The sequence below is a fragment of the Notolepis coatsorum genome, assembly GCF_963971535.1.
Source record: "Notolepis coatsorum genome assembly, chromosome: 19".
Lineage (NCBI taxonomy): Eukaryota > Metazoa > Chordata > Actinopteri > Aulopiformes > Paralepididae > Notolepis > Notolepis coatsorum.
Genome location: NC_140183.1, coordinates 70787997 through 70805669, shown reverse-complemented (window position 1 = coordinate 70805669; position 17673 = coordinate 70787997). Strand labels below are relative to the sequence as shown.

The 17673-nt window shown below is 44.9% G+C and overlaps 1 protein-coding gene across 2 annotated transcripts in view; it reads left to right on the top strand.

Annotated features, from left to right (window-relative positions):
- The first annotated feature begins 505 nt into the window (after window positions 1–505).
- Window positions 506–17673, top strand: part of limd1a (LIM domains containing 1a) — a 90181-nt gene continuing 73013 nt past the window's right edge. For both annotated transcript variants that reach the window (XM_084337032.1, XM_084337031.1), the window contains exon 1: window positions 506–2436. In XM_084337032.1, coding sequence (XP_084193158.1) covers window positions 1095–2436 — 1342 coding nt within the window. In that variant the 5' untranslated portion in view covers window positions 506–1094. The remainder of the gene's footprint in view (window positions 2437–17673) is intronic.

Genomic DNA, 17673 nt, shown 5'->3' with positions numbered 1-17673 from the left:
TGCGCAGCACCAGTAGTGGTGGTGATACTATCTATTTTATACAGTGTTTTTTTGTGTGTCACTAATCTATTTTTATACAGTTGTCATAATGAATCATGGGTGTGAAATATCTCCTGTGTGCAACAACATTTGATCATAGCCTACCTGACTGTGTATCATTCACAGTGGCCAAACCGGTTTAATTTCACAACATTTATAAGGTTTCAGTTTATTTTATTTTATTAATATGATCCTTACATATTATGTTTTTTTATAGGTACATTACGTCCAATGCGCGTGCTTTGTGTTGCGCTCGTGTCATGCAAATTACGTCTAGGTTATTATATCATCACTCTCACTGCCCAACTGTTCAAGTTGAGCTTCGCTGAACTAAAATCGGAGCACTGCGCCTTTAAACACAAAGTGCGCTCCTTGTCCCGCGGTGGGTCTCGTCCTCCTGGCCGCCACCACGTTAGGGTGCGTCGTGTGAACGGTACACACTTCAGTCATATCCTCCTCGGCAGTACTTAGTTTTGAGACACGCATGCGGCGTGACAGTGAATGATATCACTAGTGTTCTCCAACGACTCGCGGGGAAATATCCAGCGCTTTGCTCTAAAGTTACCGAGAAGAAAGTTTTGAATGGAGGTCTCCGCTCTCAGCGCCATAATAATAAGTGGGGTATGTATATGTATGTGAAGAAGGGGGGCAGCTCGGGGGTCGCCCAGGCTATGATCTGATCTGCTCTGCCTTTATTATATAACCAGACAGACGGCATCCTGTTGCGAGCACCGCTGAATGGGCCGCTCACCGAAGACGCGGTTCCACGCAGTTTGATTTATTTTTGTCGGGAATAATTTAAAAAATAATAAAAAAAAAAAAAAAAAAAGGACGACAAAGTAGTAGCAGACGAGCTGTACTTTGGGTCGGGATCCACGTCGGGACATCCCGTGACAGACCGCGCACTGCTGGACAATAATATTTAACTCTGGTGGGAAACACACGTTGGATCATTTCTGCTGTGGTTTGTTTAGTTTTTTTTTAAATTTTTTTTTGTTTCGGTTTGATATATATATTTTTTTACTTTAAAGTACTTGTTCGAATCGTCTTTCAAGATGGATAAATACGAAGATTTAGGTCTTGAGGCAAGTAAATTCATTGAAGATCTCAACATGTATGAAGCGTCCAGGGACGGGCTGTTTCGAATGAAGAGGGACGCGGGGAACAACCCTGACTTTGAAGAAACCAGGAAAGTGTTTGCCTCTAAAATGACCAAGATCCACATGCAGAAGCAACAGGAGGAAATGGCCAAAAACAACCTGGCCATAAGAATGAACGGGGGTCACAACAGCACATATTACACCAAAGACAGGCCGCCCATCAATAGCTACAGACAGCCCGGGGAGGCGGCAGCCAAACCCCCGATGCTCTCTGGCCCTGTACCAGGCGGTGTGGGTGGCAATCAATACGCCACCCATTCAAGCATTCAGCCTGAACTCCCAACCGCCAGGCCGTACGGCAACGGAAACAGTTACGATAACAAGGTGCGTTTTGAGCCACAATCGTACCAACACCACAGCCCCACTCCCCCCAACTCAGGAAGCGTGTCTCACGGCACCCCCACGCACGCTGCTGCTCTCCCGGCAGGCCCCCCCGGTGCCTGGGTCCCTTCCAGGGAGAGCCAGCCGTCCCCGCCGTCGGCCGCCATAGCCTCCGGGAGCGGCCCGTCCCACCAGCAGCAGCCCCAGCGGCTGTCTCCGTCGCCCTCCAACGGCGGCCTTCCCTCTCCGACCTCGACCGGCGCTCGTCATCAGCAACAGGCCGCTGTCGCCCCTCCGGTGAGGCGGAGCCCTCCCTCCTCGGTGGCCGGCTCCTCCAGGGGTTGGTCCGGGGGGGAGCCCTTGGGGAGAGCGGACCTCGTCCTCCCGGCTTTGCCTCTGAGCGCCTTCACCGGCGGTGTTGAGTTCCAGCTGCATCAGCCCTCCGTCCAGCCGGTCCCCATAACGCCGCCCGCCCAGCGCTCACCGCCCTCCACGGCCCAGAGGCCCTCCCCCTCCGCCTCCTCCGGCCAGGCCGACCCTCGTCAGAATGGGCTCGCTCAGAGCCCCGGCGGGTCCCTTCCGTCTCCTGTCCTCCTGCCCGCGCCTCCCTGTGAGTCGGCGCAGCCCAAAGCCCCGGTCGCGCCGTCCGCCTCCCCGGTCCCGCTGTTCGCCTACAGCCCTGCCAAGAGCGTCGGCCAGGGTCACACTCAGGACCAGGCGCCCGCCTCTGGACAGGTGTTGTCCGGTGCGGAGCCTGAAGGCCAGAGCCCCTCCTCCAGGTCTATCAGACTGCCCTGCCAGACCCTCCACGTGCTGGCCCCCGAGCAGGGGCCCTCTGCTGCCGAAATCAAATTAGAAGCCCTCACTAAGCGGCTGGAAAAGGAGATGGATGCCCAGCCGAAGGCTGACTACTTCGGTAAGAATGTTTAGACTATACCAACATCGGTAAGGGGCTTTATGTCAGTTAGGCTACACAGTATAGTACATTCAACATAGTTGAATGACACAGCTTCCCACAGCTCAGAACTCTCTTTTTTGCTCTCTCTCTCTCTACCCCCCCCCCTCTCACCCTCACACCTTTTATGTGTCATACAAGGTTCTAGCCAGATTAAGTGGCATACATGGGAAGGTGTGTGTGTGTGTGTGTGTGTGTGTGTGTGTGTGGCCACAGACCCCATGTTTCCCCAGGGTCTCTCTCTTCTCTTTCTTTCCCTCTCTCCCTCTCTCCTCAACTTGCTATGGAATCTACAATGAATCATTGTCTTAATTAGTTTCATCTTAAATCCTCCCCTTGTCTAACTGCTTGGCAGCTATAATAAACTCTTTCTTTAATAGAGAGTACAACCTGGGCTGGGCCCCGGGCCAGTCAGGACAAGGCCGTCCTCTCATCTCGCCCTCAGCTGTTAGAGGCCTATAGCGGATTAGCGTTGAGAGTGAGACCACGTCAATAACTAGAGTGATTAGTGACAGGATATTGATTGCTCTCCTCGGAGCCGGCCCCTCTGATCACGTTTGTTCCCTCTGCTCTGTTTGGCCTCTGCCACTGGCGTGCAGTGTTTTCCAAATGACATCATCACCGCAGACCTGTGCTTGCACATTCCTCATTACTTTTTATGTGAGAATGCCACGCATGAATGCATGTACGACTACGTGTATGTGCACACACACACACGCGCGTTCAAACGTAAAAACATGGGGGGAGAAACGGGAATGACAAGTCAATGACAACACCTGCTGCTCTTTAAAGACTCTTGAGTTCTGGGGTTAAACGATATCACGTCGTATACACTCTTTGAAGTCAGATTAGCAAAGACAACACGCTACGTCCACCGACGGTATTTTTATTGGTTTTCTTTGTTAAAGAGGATGGATTATAGAGTAGAGAGATTCTTTTTGGGCCCCAGTATTTCCTGCCTGTCCTAATCACCTGGCGCTAGCTATAGTCAGATCTCTGTTAAACGTACATCGTTAAACATCCAACGCTTCCCATGTATAGATTTATTATTTGTAGTAATGCACGATATATCGGCCGCCGATATAATATCGGCCGATATGGCCGTTTTTTTTTACACATCGGTATCGGTCCGATATCAAGATAGGGCCGATATAAAAAAATAAATAAAAATTAAATCGTTTTTTTTTTCTTTTTACATGTTTTGGCCTTAAATAGTTTCAAAATATCAGTAATTTCTGAAAATAAGTTACAAAAGTAAAAAAAAGTATGCGTTTTGGAAAATAGCTCTTTATTTGATTATCATAAAAAAGTGTTTTCTATACAGAGATATCGACATCGGTAAATATCGGTATCGGCCAGACCAGCAATATTAATATCGGTTATCGGTATCGGCCACAATTTTCACATCGGTGCATCACTTATTATTTGGAGCGGCCCACCGGCCACAGTGTCACACAGGCCCACCACGAATAGACTGAACGCATCCCTCGTTCCCTTGGAGGGAGAAAGGCGCTGGTCTGTAGTGACGACGAGATCAGTGTTGATCATCTGGCTCCTGGAATCTTAAAGAGTTTGTTGACACTGTAAATTGGCAGATGATGAACTCACGGAGCGGCTGAAAGGGAGGGAGGGAGGGTGAGAGAGAGATGGAGTCCTGTAGAAATGCTCCTCATCAGCAGGAACACAGATTCGCCAAGTGCCCCAGTTTCTCTTCCTTTTTTTATATATTTTTTATTTATCAGTACCAGTATAGCCGGCTCTGCAGGCTCCAGCGCTATCAGGAAATGAATGCAACGGGGGGCCCACGGGGCGGGCGGGCGGGTGGGGGGGGACAAAACGCTTTGCTCTCTCTCTCTCTCTCTCTCTCTCTCTCCCCCCTCTGTATTCCATTCCTTTGTACTGTACTCTGTGTGCTGGGGATCAGCTGACACGCCAGAGTGTTGTTGTTGGATATTTAGCGGCCCACGCCGTGCCAACTCTACCACGGATACACACACACACACACACACACACACACACACACACACACACACACACAACACACACACACAGTAGGTGTCCTGTTCTGCCAAAACACTAAAGGGTCTATTACTGGTCATTCCAATGCCTTCATTGTTAGAATATGGGAGCTGATATTAGTGCGTGTGCCTATGGAGGGAGAACTCAGGTCCTGAGTCTGTCATGTGCCGGCCATGGGAGGGGGGGGGAGTGAGTGAGAGAGAGGGAGGGAGAGCGTGAGAGGTTGAGATATCTGGTGCACTTGTTGAACGGTCGTAAAGCATCTCCCCCCTTTTGACTCCTCGTTAGAGGAATTTCCTGGAATGTCACGATTGTAATTCAAAGCCCCCCCAGAGCCCCCCAGAGTGCATTCGTATTGGTGTGTAAGGGAAGACATTCTGGTGTGTGTCACCGTTTGTGACGAGGCTCGTAAACACAGACCTGGTGGTAGGGAGCTGTGTGAGGAGGAGCTCGACCTGCAGTCGTAAACCTTTTTTTATTATTATTATTTTTTTTACACACGCACATACACAAACGCAAACACACACACTGATACAGCCTACACACACACGCTCACGCTCATACAGCCTACACACAAACGGACGCATTATTCCCTTATAGCCCACACACTGTTCCTGAATGGAGTCTCCCACTACTAGACCATAGCTCATTCTCTGAGTCATACCCCCATGCATAGCAAGAAAATAGCCTCCATGTCAGACGGATGCAGTTTCAGACCTGGTTGTAGAGACCGAGCAAGAAGACGTAACTCTATTAACTAGAGCCCGACCAATACTGTATTTTTGGGAGTAAAAAGAAAATGATTATCGGCTGATATTTTAGCAAGGATCTCTCAAACTTAGTTGCCAAAGATACCTGGCTACTCAGACGGGATATTCTACAGTGTAAATAAACTGCCTGGTTTGGGCCTAATTCTGCATGTGACTTAGCATGAATTAGCCTGGCTGTAAAGAGGAGTCTTGTGTGACTCCACTGAGCCCATTTTCATTCAGTTATCTTACTCGTGGGATTTTCCTCGTCAAGTTTAAGCTATCTTAAAATAGCTTAACTTTGGAGTAAAATCGACCCCCTTTGGCTGATTCCTCAAGATCTCTACTTTCATATACCAGTATCTTAACTTAGAAAATTTGCCTCTAGAGAGGCCTTTAAAGACGGCTAATCACGCAGCGGGGATATTGTTAACCTAAATTATCCACGATTAACACTGTCTCTCACTACTGCCTCTTTACATTGGTATTGGACTGGAGTGGGCAGGTCTTTTGACACGGGCCTATTTTTACTGTTACTGTCTTGTTGTTATCAAGAATAATAACAAGAGGATGGCTCAGTGTCATCATAGACATGTTCAAAAATAGTTTCCCTGTTACCACTGGGAGACGACTCATTGAAGGAAGTAGGGTCGTCTCTCGGTACTGAGTAGTGCCTGTGAGAAGAACATTGGGGCTGTGAGTGACCCTTCCTCTTATGACTCTAGGCTGGGGGGCTGTGACCCTTCCTCTTCTTATGACTCTAGGCTGGGGGGCTGTGACGACCCTTCCTCTTATGACTCTAGGCTGGGGGGCTGTGACCCTTCCTCTTCTTATGACTCTAGGCTGGGGGGCTGTGACGACCCTTCCTCTTCTTATGACTCTAGGCTGGGGGGCTGTGAGCCTTCCTCGTCTTATGACTAGGCTGGGGGGCTGTGAGCCTTCCTCGTCTTATAACTCTAAGCTGGGGGGAGTAAGACCCACAACGTCCGCAGTGGAAAATAGACTTGTGCACATAAAAAACACTAAGTGCTGTTAATATCTAGTGTCGGATTGGGAAATCTATTCATGGCAAGCCGGTCTAATATTGTGGTGGGTCATCACAAATAAATCCATGTATGGAGGTCAGGGGACGGGACACTGATTTCGCAAGAGGTAATTTCTCTCATGCTGTGAAGAAACTCTGAAGAAGAAAAACACAGAATAATGACAGAATCAATAAATACTAAACACCTGTAATTTGGTCGGTGGTTTTGAGTCCATTATGGTATTGTCAGATCGCATCTGGGTTTGATTTAAGTTCTATAAAGCAGGCATTCTCTCCTTGCAGGCCGGCATCTAGTGTGGTTTTATGCGTCCATGCCAGTGGCATATCGATATCTCCCCTGTCCAGAGGCCACTGTGTCCTAGTGCATGGCTAGAATCCAGCAGACTCCCGACTGCAGCGTACGCCATAGACATTTTACTGATAGACTGGCCATTCCTATTCAAACTCGACATTCTTGACTGGTGACTTGGCTGCCATAGAATTTACCTATCTCATACCCCGCCCTCTTTTCTTTATCCTCAGTTGTGATTGGGAGGATCGAGAAAACGGGGGCGGAGCTTGAGATAGGTCAATCGCTGCCACCGGATTTTTGATACAGAGTCGTCATGGGAATTGAGTATTGTTTTGCCGCTCGAGGCTCGCAAGGAATCCTCGACGGGACTCCGAAAGTTCATGTGTTGTCACGACGACCGCGACAAAGACGTCATTTGAGTGATGATTCCAGCGGTGGCTGTGTTGAACATTCCAACTCCATGAGTCTCTCATATGAAATCATACTCATTTCCATCACAACCCCGATCAAGATCTACGTTAAACCCTTTCACTACCAATGGTTAATCCCTTCACAACCACATCACATGAGTTTAACCCTTTCACTACCACACTACAGACGGTTAGTGAAAGGTAGTGAAAGGGTTAAACCGCAAAGGGAGAGATCGCCCCGATGCAGGAGGAATAAAGCCCTGTTCTATCTGTTTCAGTTCTGCGCTGCACACCCTGTGCCGATTGGCAGAGCTGCAGCTAGAGGTTCTGGGAAAACGAGTCCGGTGCCAAATGGCTGCACCAGGGGAACGTTGAGGAATGTCTGAAGAGAGAGAGGGAGGAATTTAAGAAATGGGGGGGGGGGGGGGGGGTGCAATGAAAGGGGAGGGGGAGACCCAGACGAGTTGAGAGGTGCCTGTGGCGTGGTTGAATGAATGACTAGACAAGCAGAGATTTAGGGAAAGTTCATGGAGGCTCCTTTGTATCTTCTTGGCTCTGAGAGAGACACGGTGGATGGGAGATTTACGAGTGGGGGGGTCCATCAGAGAGGGAGAAAGTGTGATTGTGTTTCTCTCTCTCTCTCTCTCGCTCTCTCTCTCTCACACACGCACACACAGTTGAGCGTGAGTACTTACTGTTGTGTTTAGATGGAGGGGATTACTTTATCCCATCAGGCTGTTGACTGGAGAGCTTTATCTTAACTCTTCCCAGGGTTGCTTGGCTTCTGCTCTGGCAGGCTATTGGGAACCTGGACAAGTCCAGCGGGGGGGGGGGGGGGGGGGGGGGTGTACAACTTGTATTCCTATTCCTATACTTGGTTTGAGTTCTGGACATGAATAAGACTTTGAAAGTTAGGGTTTGGTTTAGAGTTAAACTAGCTATAGTTAGCAGATACAAGGAATGAATGTCTGCATCCCTGATGCTGTGTGTGTACTTGTATGTTAACACATGCCTGTCTGTCTGCCTATTTGAGTAACTGTTGATGTGTTTGTGGAATATTTGGTGTGTGGTAATTATGAGTTAATTAAATGTGACATGTCATGTTGGGTGTGGCGTCTTGTCCAAAAAACGAAAACAATCCGTCCTAGATCATGATTCATGGATGACATTTAAAGGGACATACCGTAGGATGCTTTCCCATGAAGTACAGTAAGTAGTGCACTTACAGAGCCAATGTTTCATCAAAGAAGCTGATGTTTTGGACCACTCCGTTTAGCTTTAGAGGGATACCGTTTTCACCTGGTTGATTTTGTGACGGATGGAACCTGTTTGCGCGCTAAGCGATACGAGATCCCATTCGTTGCTCAATTCACAAAGCTATCATTGAATATGTTGATAGGGAATATTTGGGGTCTCCCAGCTCCAGGACAGCCTGATTGCGCTTAAAATATGTAGCCATAAGGAATATATTTACGTATTGTATAAGTAATTATATAATGTAATGTATAGGGCTGCACGATTTTGGGAAATAATCTAATTGCGATTTTTCGGACAGATATTGCGATTGCGATTAAATTTGCGATTATACATTTTTTTTAAGCAGCCCCACAGAGGTTTATTGTAAAAAGCGGCTTGCATCTGGCCTACGCGGTGGGTCTGTTCGGGACACCAAGCCTGAAAATGTTTCTTTTTACCTGGGAATCGATACCGGTACGCGGTACCCATGGTACCTTTTTTTCTGTACTTTACTCTCCCTCTCTGAAGTCTAAACTTCAATACAATAACAATAACAACAACCTTTTTTTTTTTTATTATTATTATTTTTTTTTACAACTTTTTCTCCCATTTTCTATATTTTCTCCCATCCCAATTTCGTATCATCCAATTCAACCCTCCCCTGTCACGAACGCTGTTTCTTGCCTCCCACAAGCCGGCTGCAATGTGGACTAAGTCATACATAGCACAAGTCCCCTCCGGTACTTGAGGTAACAGCAGTCGCATCTTTTCACCTGCGCAGCTCGATCTCTCAGTGGCGAGGAGTAACGCGTGGGAGGCTCACGCTGCCCCCGACACTTCCTGATTCTACTGCGCAGGCGCACCAACCGACCTGTAGGAGTCGCTGTCCACAACGCCCGATCCCCACCCATCAGTTTCCCACCCCCTAATACTGCCAATGTGTATTAGTACGGACGACCAGCTAAACTGAAAGCAAATGTGGAGAGCGGGGCTCGAACAGGCGAGCCCAGCGTCTCCAGATTTCGTGGCGAGCGCCTTGCCCACTACGCCACGTAGCCGCCCAATAACAACAACTTTCAAAGGAGATCTTGTATCTCAATGGGACTTCCTGGTTAAATAAATCAAATAAAAAAAGAATTAAAAAAAATTGCGATTTTTTTTTTAGCGATTTGATAATTGCATCATTTCAAATTTCGATTTAAAATCGATTATCAGCGTTAATTTTGTCAACTAAAATGACGACTGTTAACAGAACTCGGTTTAGGGCGACAATAATGTGGTCAAAAGGCATGGTTTCTGTCTTGTGCCTGAACTGGCGTGGCTTCTTTTATTCACATATAAGCAGCAGTTGTACAACTCTTCTCTCTTTGAGAGACGTTGGAGGAGAGAACGAAAGGGGTGGGCACCTTTCCTTTTATAGTTACCCTAAGGTAGAATACCTGGGTGGCTCCGCCCAGAGCGCCCTCCAGTGGGGACAGATATATATGCAACAAGGCAATCACTGGTGGAGACAATTGTCTATGCAGGTAAACAGTTACTAGTGTAAACAGTCATATGTACAGTTAGACAGTTACTAACAATCCTATACAGAGTCTCTGATCTCAACAACGACGAAAGATGTTCGTCAACGAAGGTTTTTTCATGACGACAACGAGACGTGACGTCACGTTATTGAAGACCATGTGACGCTAACGAGACTAAATAGTTTATTAAATATCGTTGACCACAACTGAGGACACAAAAATGTAATTTACAAAAACCAGGACGAAATTTCTCTTCATGTATGTTGATATTGTTGACTAAAACAAGACGAGACAAAATAATTATAACTTTTCTTAATGCCATCGTCCCGACAGAGCAGTGTGACAGGGAGCTCTGTTATTAGCATTAGCTGAAGAGCTATTTGAAAAGCTAGTTTTATCTTAACGTTACCTTGGCTAAAGTTGGGACTATTCATAATCCAGCTGCAGACCTGCAAGCAAAGTACAGCAAGTTGGCAAAGGAGTATTCCAAGGTAAATCACTTTTTCACCAGTAACGTTACATTGTTTGTATTTCCATCTAGCTCACGTTAACTAGTGGCTAACCTAGCTCATGCTAATGTGGCTAACTGATCGACCTCTTGCACACAATTAATGACATGTTGCGGACAGCCATACCGGTGACCATGTTTAGCTTTTAGTGCCAAATGATAAGAGTCTGAGGCGGAGTCTCAAAAGAGAATGTTGAATATTTATTGTGCATTAAAAATCACAACAGAGCCTCTGCTACTACAGTAGCTAACCTAAACGGAGCCTTCTGGAAGCAAGTGCAACAACGTATAATGTCCGTGTGGAACCAATGTGCCAACAACCTTTCCGTGGGTGAACTCATTGAGCTTAGTTGTCATTTAATGATACTAATACTAATCTATACAATCACCTGTTGTTGAATAAATACCATTACTTTCTAGTTATTACTAAAAAAAAAACAGTATATATAAAACAGTAGCTGTAAAAAAGAAAATCATATTTTTTTTATAATTTATATAATATAATTTCTTTTGTACATTAACAAAAAATAGACAAAAATGTCATCCGTTTTCGTCGACTAAATCTAGACTAAAACAAAAAAGACAAAATTGAGACAAACTGACTAAGACTAAAATGCTCAGACATTTAGTTGACTAAAACTGACTAAACGAAAAATAAATGAAGATGACTAAATATGATTAAAACGAAAAAGGAGCACTTGACACATGACTAAGACTAAAACTAAAATGAAAATAGCTGCCAAAATTAACACCGAATGTATATGTAAGTTTCGTATCGGCGAAAAAGAAAACGGCACAATCAGGAGTCCAACTAAGGATGCTTAAGGTGGGAGGCAATTGTGATTGCGCCGTTATGAAGTGTAAATAATATGTATATACTCTGTATATATAACATAATGTACATTATGTACCTTTTTTCCTGTGGTCGATTTAAGTACTTTTGTTTATGTTTTCCGATGAGACCCTGTAAGAACGATGGCACCTGGTCTGAGAGGTAACAGTGTGAAAGAGAGGGGGTTTTGGGCTCTGGTCTCAACGGTCTGTTGGCCAGGAGAGAGGAAAGGAATAGTGGCCAGACAAGGAGTTTTGACAGCTGGGGAAGGTTGAGGGTGCTGGAGGAGGATGAGGAGGGGGAGGGGGGCTGAAGTTTTTTGGCTCCATGTTTTCATTCCCCTCCCCCCTCCCCTCTCCCCCCTCTCTCTCTCTCTCTCTCTCTTTCTCTCTCTCTCTCTCTCTCTCTCTCTCTCTCTCTCTCTCTCTCTCTCTCTCTCTCTCTCTCTGCAGCCGTTAAAGCTAGCATTCCCCCTGAATAACCAGCGTGTTTTGGAATATGGGACTCCAGCCAACAGCAGATTTGTAGAAGCTTTAACCAGCAGGCTGGTTGTTACCAAAACCAACGCCTGTTTGTCCCAAACAGGAAAGGACGGGGAGGAGGGCAGGGAATCAAATTCTAGTTTTATTGCACTTATATTCTCCCGGAATGTAAGCAATAAAAAAATGCAATAGAGAAAACCAAAAAAAAAAAAATACATTCCCGGTATCAACCTTTCGAGAAGTGGTGATGAAAGTGAATGTGAATGAAGTGTGTGTTTTCATGGACGTTAGTGTGAGTAAACGGTTATCCAGCGAGACTGGCTTCTACTGTGTGTCTCATCTGTTGACACTTGACAGATGGAAGGCCTACACAGTAGCCTACCAGCCCGACTGCAGGACTCAAATATAATATACTTGAAACTAGATTAAGATTTGCAGGGTTATATCCCCAATAAACAACCCGAATCCTCAATGATGCCTTTTGACCACGCTCCTAATTTCCTAACAGTTTGGCCATCCACTTGTGTTTTTATAACTTTTAAAAACTGGTGGTCACCAGATGCCAGACATGAGAGAATCGAGTAGGATTGCCTTGGAGTTGGAGGAGTAAAAGAAATTAAAATAAAAAGTGTTGGGGGGGGGGGGGGGGGGGGGGAGTGAGGAATTTAAATAGTGGCCATATTGTTTTACTTGTCTCTTTCATATTGATAACGATGGTAGGATATTGCACAGTGACAAGCCATCAAGGATTAGCTCACTGTTTTTGTGGGAACAGCGTCGCCATTTACCATTTGATGTGGGGAATGAATTAATCCAAACTTCACAGGCCTCCTTGCTCTTATGAATACATTCTTCAAGTTTGGTTCACAAGGGATCGCTTCCTGTTTACCATTTTTCTGAAACTTGATTGCATCTGGCGGCCATATGGTTTGGCCTATCAATTATTTATCATATATTTGAAGATGTTGGTCCCCAGATGCCACAAAGGTTTTGTGAGGTTAACAGCCTATAGGGAGAGTAGGGGGAAAAAGTGATTAAAAAAAAAATCCTATATGGCGGAGCTGTATCTCTGGATATTATTTTCATACACTACAAAGTGTCATCAGGCTCCCATTGAGCTACAACATCAAGGGAAGTGAAACCAAACATAGCCACACAGTAGCACAGGTTAGTTCTGATTTTGGCCATTAAGTCTACTTAAAGTTATATTCTTTTATGAATTCTGTAGCATAGGCTATATAGCTCATCAGTGTTTAAAAGTTTTCTTGCAGTTGTAAGCTATGCGTTTCACTCCAATAGCAGCAAGCCATAAAGGTTAGACATCCAGGGATCTTGATACTATCTTCCTCTGCCACGTTCCAACCGTTCGCTACTAAAAGGGCAGCAAATTAGACCCAGGCAACTACCGCCCTGTTTCTATTCTTACCTCCATCTCGAAAGTCATGGAGAAAATAGTCTACGAACAGGTCGAAAAGTACCTGGCGGAAAAAAATCGAATCTACGAATTCCAATCTGGCTTCAGAACATCCCACTCCACTGACACATGCCTTCTCTATTTGAACGACCACATCAAACAAGAGGTGGACGCGGGCAAATACTGCGGCATGGTCATGCTGGACCTACAAAAGGCCTTCGACACTGTCAATCACTCCATTCTGATTGACAAGCTAAAAGCAATTTGTTTTGATAGTTTATCAGTGAGCTGGATGCAATCCTACCTGGAGGGGAGAGAACAGATGGTGGAGGTAAACGGTACTCTATCCCCCCCCCTCACAGTGAGCTGTGGTGTTCCACAAGGAAGCATACTAGGACCGCTACTGTTCCTAATTTATGCAAATTACATGTCGTCAGCTTGTGACTGCAACTTGTTCCTGTTTGCGGACGACTCAGCCCTGCTGGTCTCTGACAAGAACAAGTTGCAGGTTGAAAAAACATGGGCAAAACAGAGTCCATTCTCTTCGGTTCAAATAACAAACTCAGCAAGACCGACGGCTTCTCAGTTACAGTGGGTGACAATATTGTCACAAGGAAAGATGAAATTACCTACCTGGGTTCCATCCTAGAGGCAAATCGTTCCTGTGACAAAATGGCATCCAATGTAATAAAAAAAGTCAACCAACGAACTAGATTCTTGTACCGGATCTCCTCTCTGGTAAACAAGAATACCCTGAAGACTCTGGCAGGAGCACTCATTCAAGGGTACTACGACTATGCTTGCACCTCATGGTACCAAAGCACCTCAACAAACATCACAAACATCACAAAACATCACAAAACAAACTGGTCAGACTTCTACTTGACCTTACCCCTAGAACCCACCTTACCCCTGCCCACTTTGACAACCTAGGATGGCTTAGAGTAGACGACAGAGTACAGCAACTTGCAATGGGCCTGGTCTACAAGATACACTATACGACTAAGGTACCCATATACATGTCAAAATACTTCCCAAAGGTCAGTGAATACCACGGCCACAACACCAGAGGAAGCTCAACAAATCATGTTAAACCCAGATTCGGCTCAAACAAGGGACTAAACACGTTTTGCAATTATGCCACATCAATGTGGAACGCCCTACCCAAAGCTGTAAAGGAATGTGAATCCCTACCCACATTCAAAACCGCTCTTAAAGAGCACCTACGGGAGGCTGTAATTCGAAACTGGCCACCGTAAATGTCCAAACCCCCCACCCCCTCCTAATAGACAGTCTCCTCCCCACCGCATGTATATATTCTCTCCCCGCCTTATGTATATTTCTCTCCCACCCACCCACCCCCTCCTCATGTACAGTCCCCTCCCCATCATATGTATATACTCTGTCAGGATCTATGGGTAACAGTACTGTATATTTGAATATCGTATATGTCACAAATGTAACAGTACTAAATACCTATGCCCCTATGCCATAAATGTCATGTATGTTGAGTATGTCATAAATGTCAATATGAATTGAAAATGGGGGACCCTGATGTAAACAAGACAAACGTCTTTCTCTGGTCTGCATCCCCTTAACAATTGTGTGTATTGAGCCGTACTGTATTATTTGTACCCATTCTGCAATCTGTTAAATAAAGTTTTCATTCATTCATTCATTCATTCATTCATTCATACTTACTTTTCAGTTGCAAATGCATCAAAGACAGAAACTCAAGCCAAGCAACCACAGTTTTACAGCTCTACGGACGATGCGTATTACAACAGAACCGAGCCATTAACTCCACAACTGTTTCACTTGATCTCAGTCGAGAGGGGGTGGAAACTGCCATAAACACCTTGTGAGGTGTTTGTTAACGTTGCTGTTAGAAAGGGAAGCGGCCCCCGTTCAGACTTGGATGATCCGATCGCAAGTGGCTTCAGCGCTGTGTACGATAGATATCGACGGTCTCGCACTCTTTAACACATTGGACGCCAGACCCGAGATAAGTCGGGTTAACTCGCCATCTCTTGAGCGCCAAACCCGGGAAAAGTCGGGTTTTGGTCATTATTTCTTTTATTCGCTATTTCCATTCATAATCCATCGAGGGAGCCTGATGTTATCATTGGGAATGGGTCTGAGATCGCAAACATCCAATACCGCCGCCTAATGCTGTAATGTATGGATGAAAAAAGTATTTATTTTTTACAAATTGAACGATAGATACTCTGTCAAATGGGCAATAGTTTTATATCCATAGCTATGATATTTAATATAGTTTTAGCCCTGCCAACACCGGCATGTATCCCCATTCATTAAAGCGCTGGCACACACTGCCATACGGCCCACAGCGACCTCTGGCACTGAATGTGTTAATATGTCAACGCAGTTCTCACACGGGAAGTCAGATTCAATCCATGTGTTGCATCAAACCTCTAAGACATCATCCTCTTTCTACTAACCCTAACTTTGACTGGTTATTTAACTAGAACTCCAGTATACAAGGACCGTCCATATGTCGTTTCTGTCAAGTTTTTTGTGATCAAATCTTTTTTTTATTTTTATTTTTTTTTCACATATAGCAAGACAGAACAGGACACTACAATAAATAATATAAAGAACAACGAAGGAGCAATCAAATAAAATATATATAACAAAAATAGTTTGACCAACTCTATAAGAGTAAAAAGAAAATGGGAAAAAAGACGGTCAGCAGCCCCCCCCCCCCCCCCCCCCCCCCCTCTACTAAAGCACCATTTTGCGGAAGACGCCACACGATCACGCACGAATGGAGCCCAATTCGCTCCGCCTTTGGGTGGAAGCGGTCGACTGGGGCCTTGGTTTACACCCATGATCTGTGGCAGATGCAGTCTGGGTGAATCCATAATATACACTGTCTTTTTGGGGATATAATTATTATCTACGCCAGGCAGCAGCCGGGAGGGGATGATGCGTTTGGTCACGTTTGTGTGTGTGTGTGTTTGTGTGTGAGTGTATCTGTCTGTCTGCAGCTAACCTCGCATACTACTGGGCGGATAAGCCTAATATTTGTTGTATACCAGCCAGGTAGGCTGTTCATAACTAGTTGTACATGTTTAATCTGAATGTGTCCTCTATTCACATTCTCAGTTTTGCTTTCGGTCACGTTGAGGGGAATAATGCTGCACGTCAAATGTCTGCTAACATTAACTACAAAGTCTCCAAACATCTCTGTCGGTTGCGGTGCCATAATTACAGGCCGTTAACAGTAACGTTTGTTATTTGCTTTTTTTGGTCGATGTGGACTGGACTGCCTTCCTTTTAGCTGGTTGTAGGGTCGCCACTTTTGATCAAAATCCAGAGTATGAGAATTTGTTCGCAGTAATTCCAACTTTTATATTTTATATCGGAATGCTTTATTATATCCCTTTCCCCCCCATAGCCCCGTAGCCTTTTCATAATTACAAAAACATTGTCATCTGATGCCCTGGAGAGAACAAAAGATAGAGAGAGGTAGAGAATGAATGTGTACGAGTGACCGAGACAGAGTGGAGAGACCATGTACAACTGGTAATCCAATGCAGCACTAATCTTTCATTTACATTTTACATTTTGTCATTTAGCTGACTCTTTTATCCAAAACGGCTTACAGGTTCTGTACGACAAGTCAGCAGGACTCTTACAACTGAGTAACAATGGCTTTAGGTAGACGTTTAAATTCCAGTTGACAAAAATACTAGCTGATGCATGATCTGGCTATATTAGGACAGAATTAGTGGACAGGGGAAACTGAATAAATTGCTATTATTATTATTATGAAGGCATGCCGCCTGGTGGAGATTTGGACTATTCTAGTTTTTAGCAGATGTTGCGATTGCTATATAACTTGCGATGCCAGTTTCCGAGATTAATAGTCCACATTTGGTTTCGATGTAGTCGTATATTATTATACATTTACCTGCTGTTCTTTGAAAGTGCAACACTGTACGGCATTATGCCCTCGTATCCAGTCCAATCTCCTTGTACCGTATTTAGGCCTATATTATTTCGGAGTGAAGCAGATTTATTGTACTCTTCTCAATCTCAGTGTCTTTCGTTTATTTTGTATTTGAAGAATTTCATAAAAAAAAAAAAAGATGCCCATATATCTCACTTTTTTATTGCAGTATATAAATGTGATGTATTGTCCAGCCCCACCCTGCTGACAGACATTAGACATGAGAATGCCAGATGGTTTAACCCTTTCGCTACCAAATGGTTAACCCTTTCACTGTGACGATACAGAAGGTTAACCCTTTCACTGCCACACGACACAGAGTTAACCCTTACTTTCACAACCAACCGTGTGGTAGTGAAAGGGTTAACCTTCTGTAGTGTGGTAGTGAAAGGGTTAACATAAATAAAGAGAAACCCATATGAATATTCTTTTTAATATTTTTTTAATAGAAGGGATTGTGACTTGGAACATTTCTAACACCACCGCTGTTTAAATCAGTGTGGCGCCGGACTGTGGCTGCCCTCTGCTCCTAAATAGTTTGGATGAGTCAGAATAAATTCCAGGTATATATGAAACGTACTTGGCAAATTAAGAGATTCTAATTCTAACACGGCTACATGACGTCAGAACATTGTCTTTCTGAGAGAAAAATCGAAATTACTCTATTCTCCATCTTTATGACATTACTGACCCCCGTTTGACGCCCATGGTG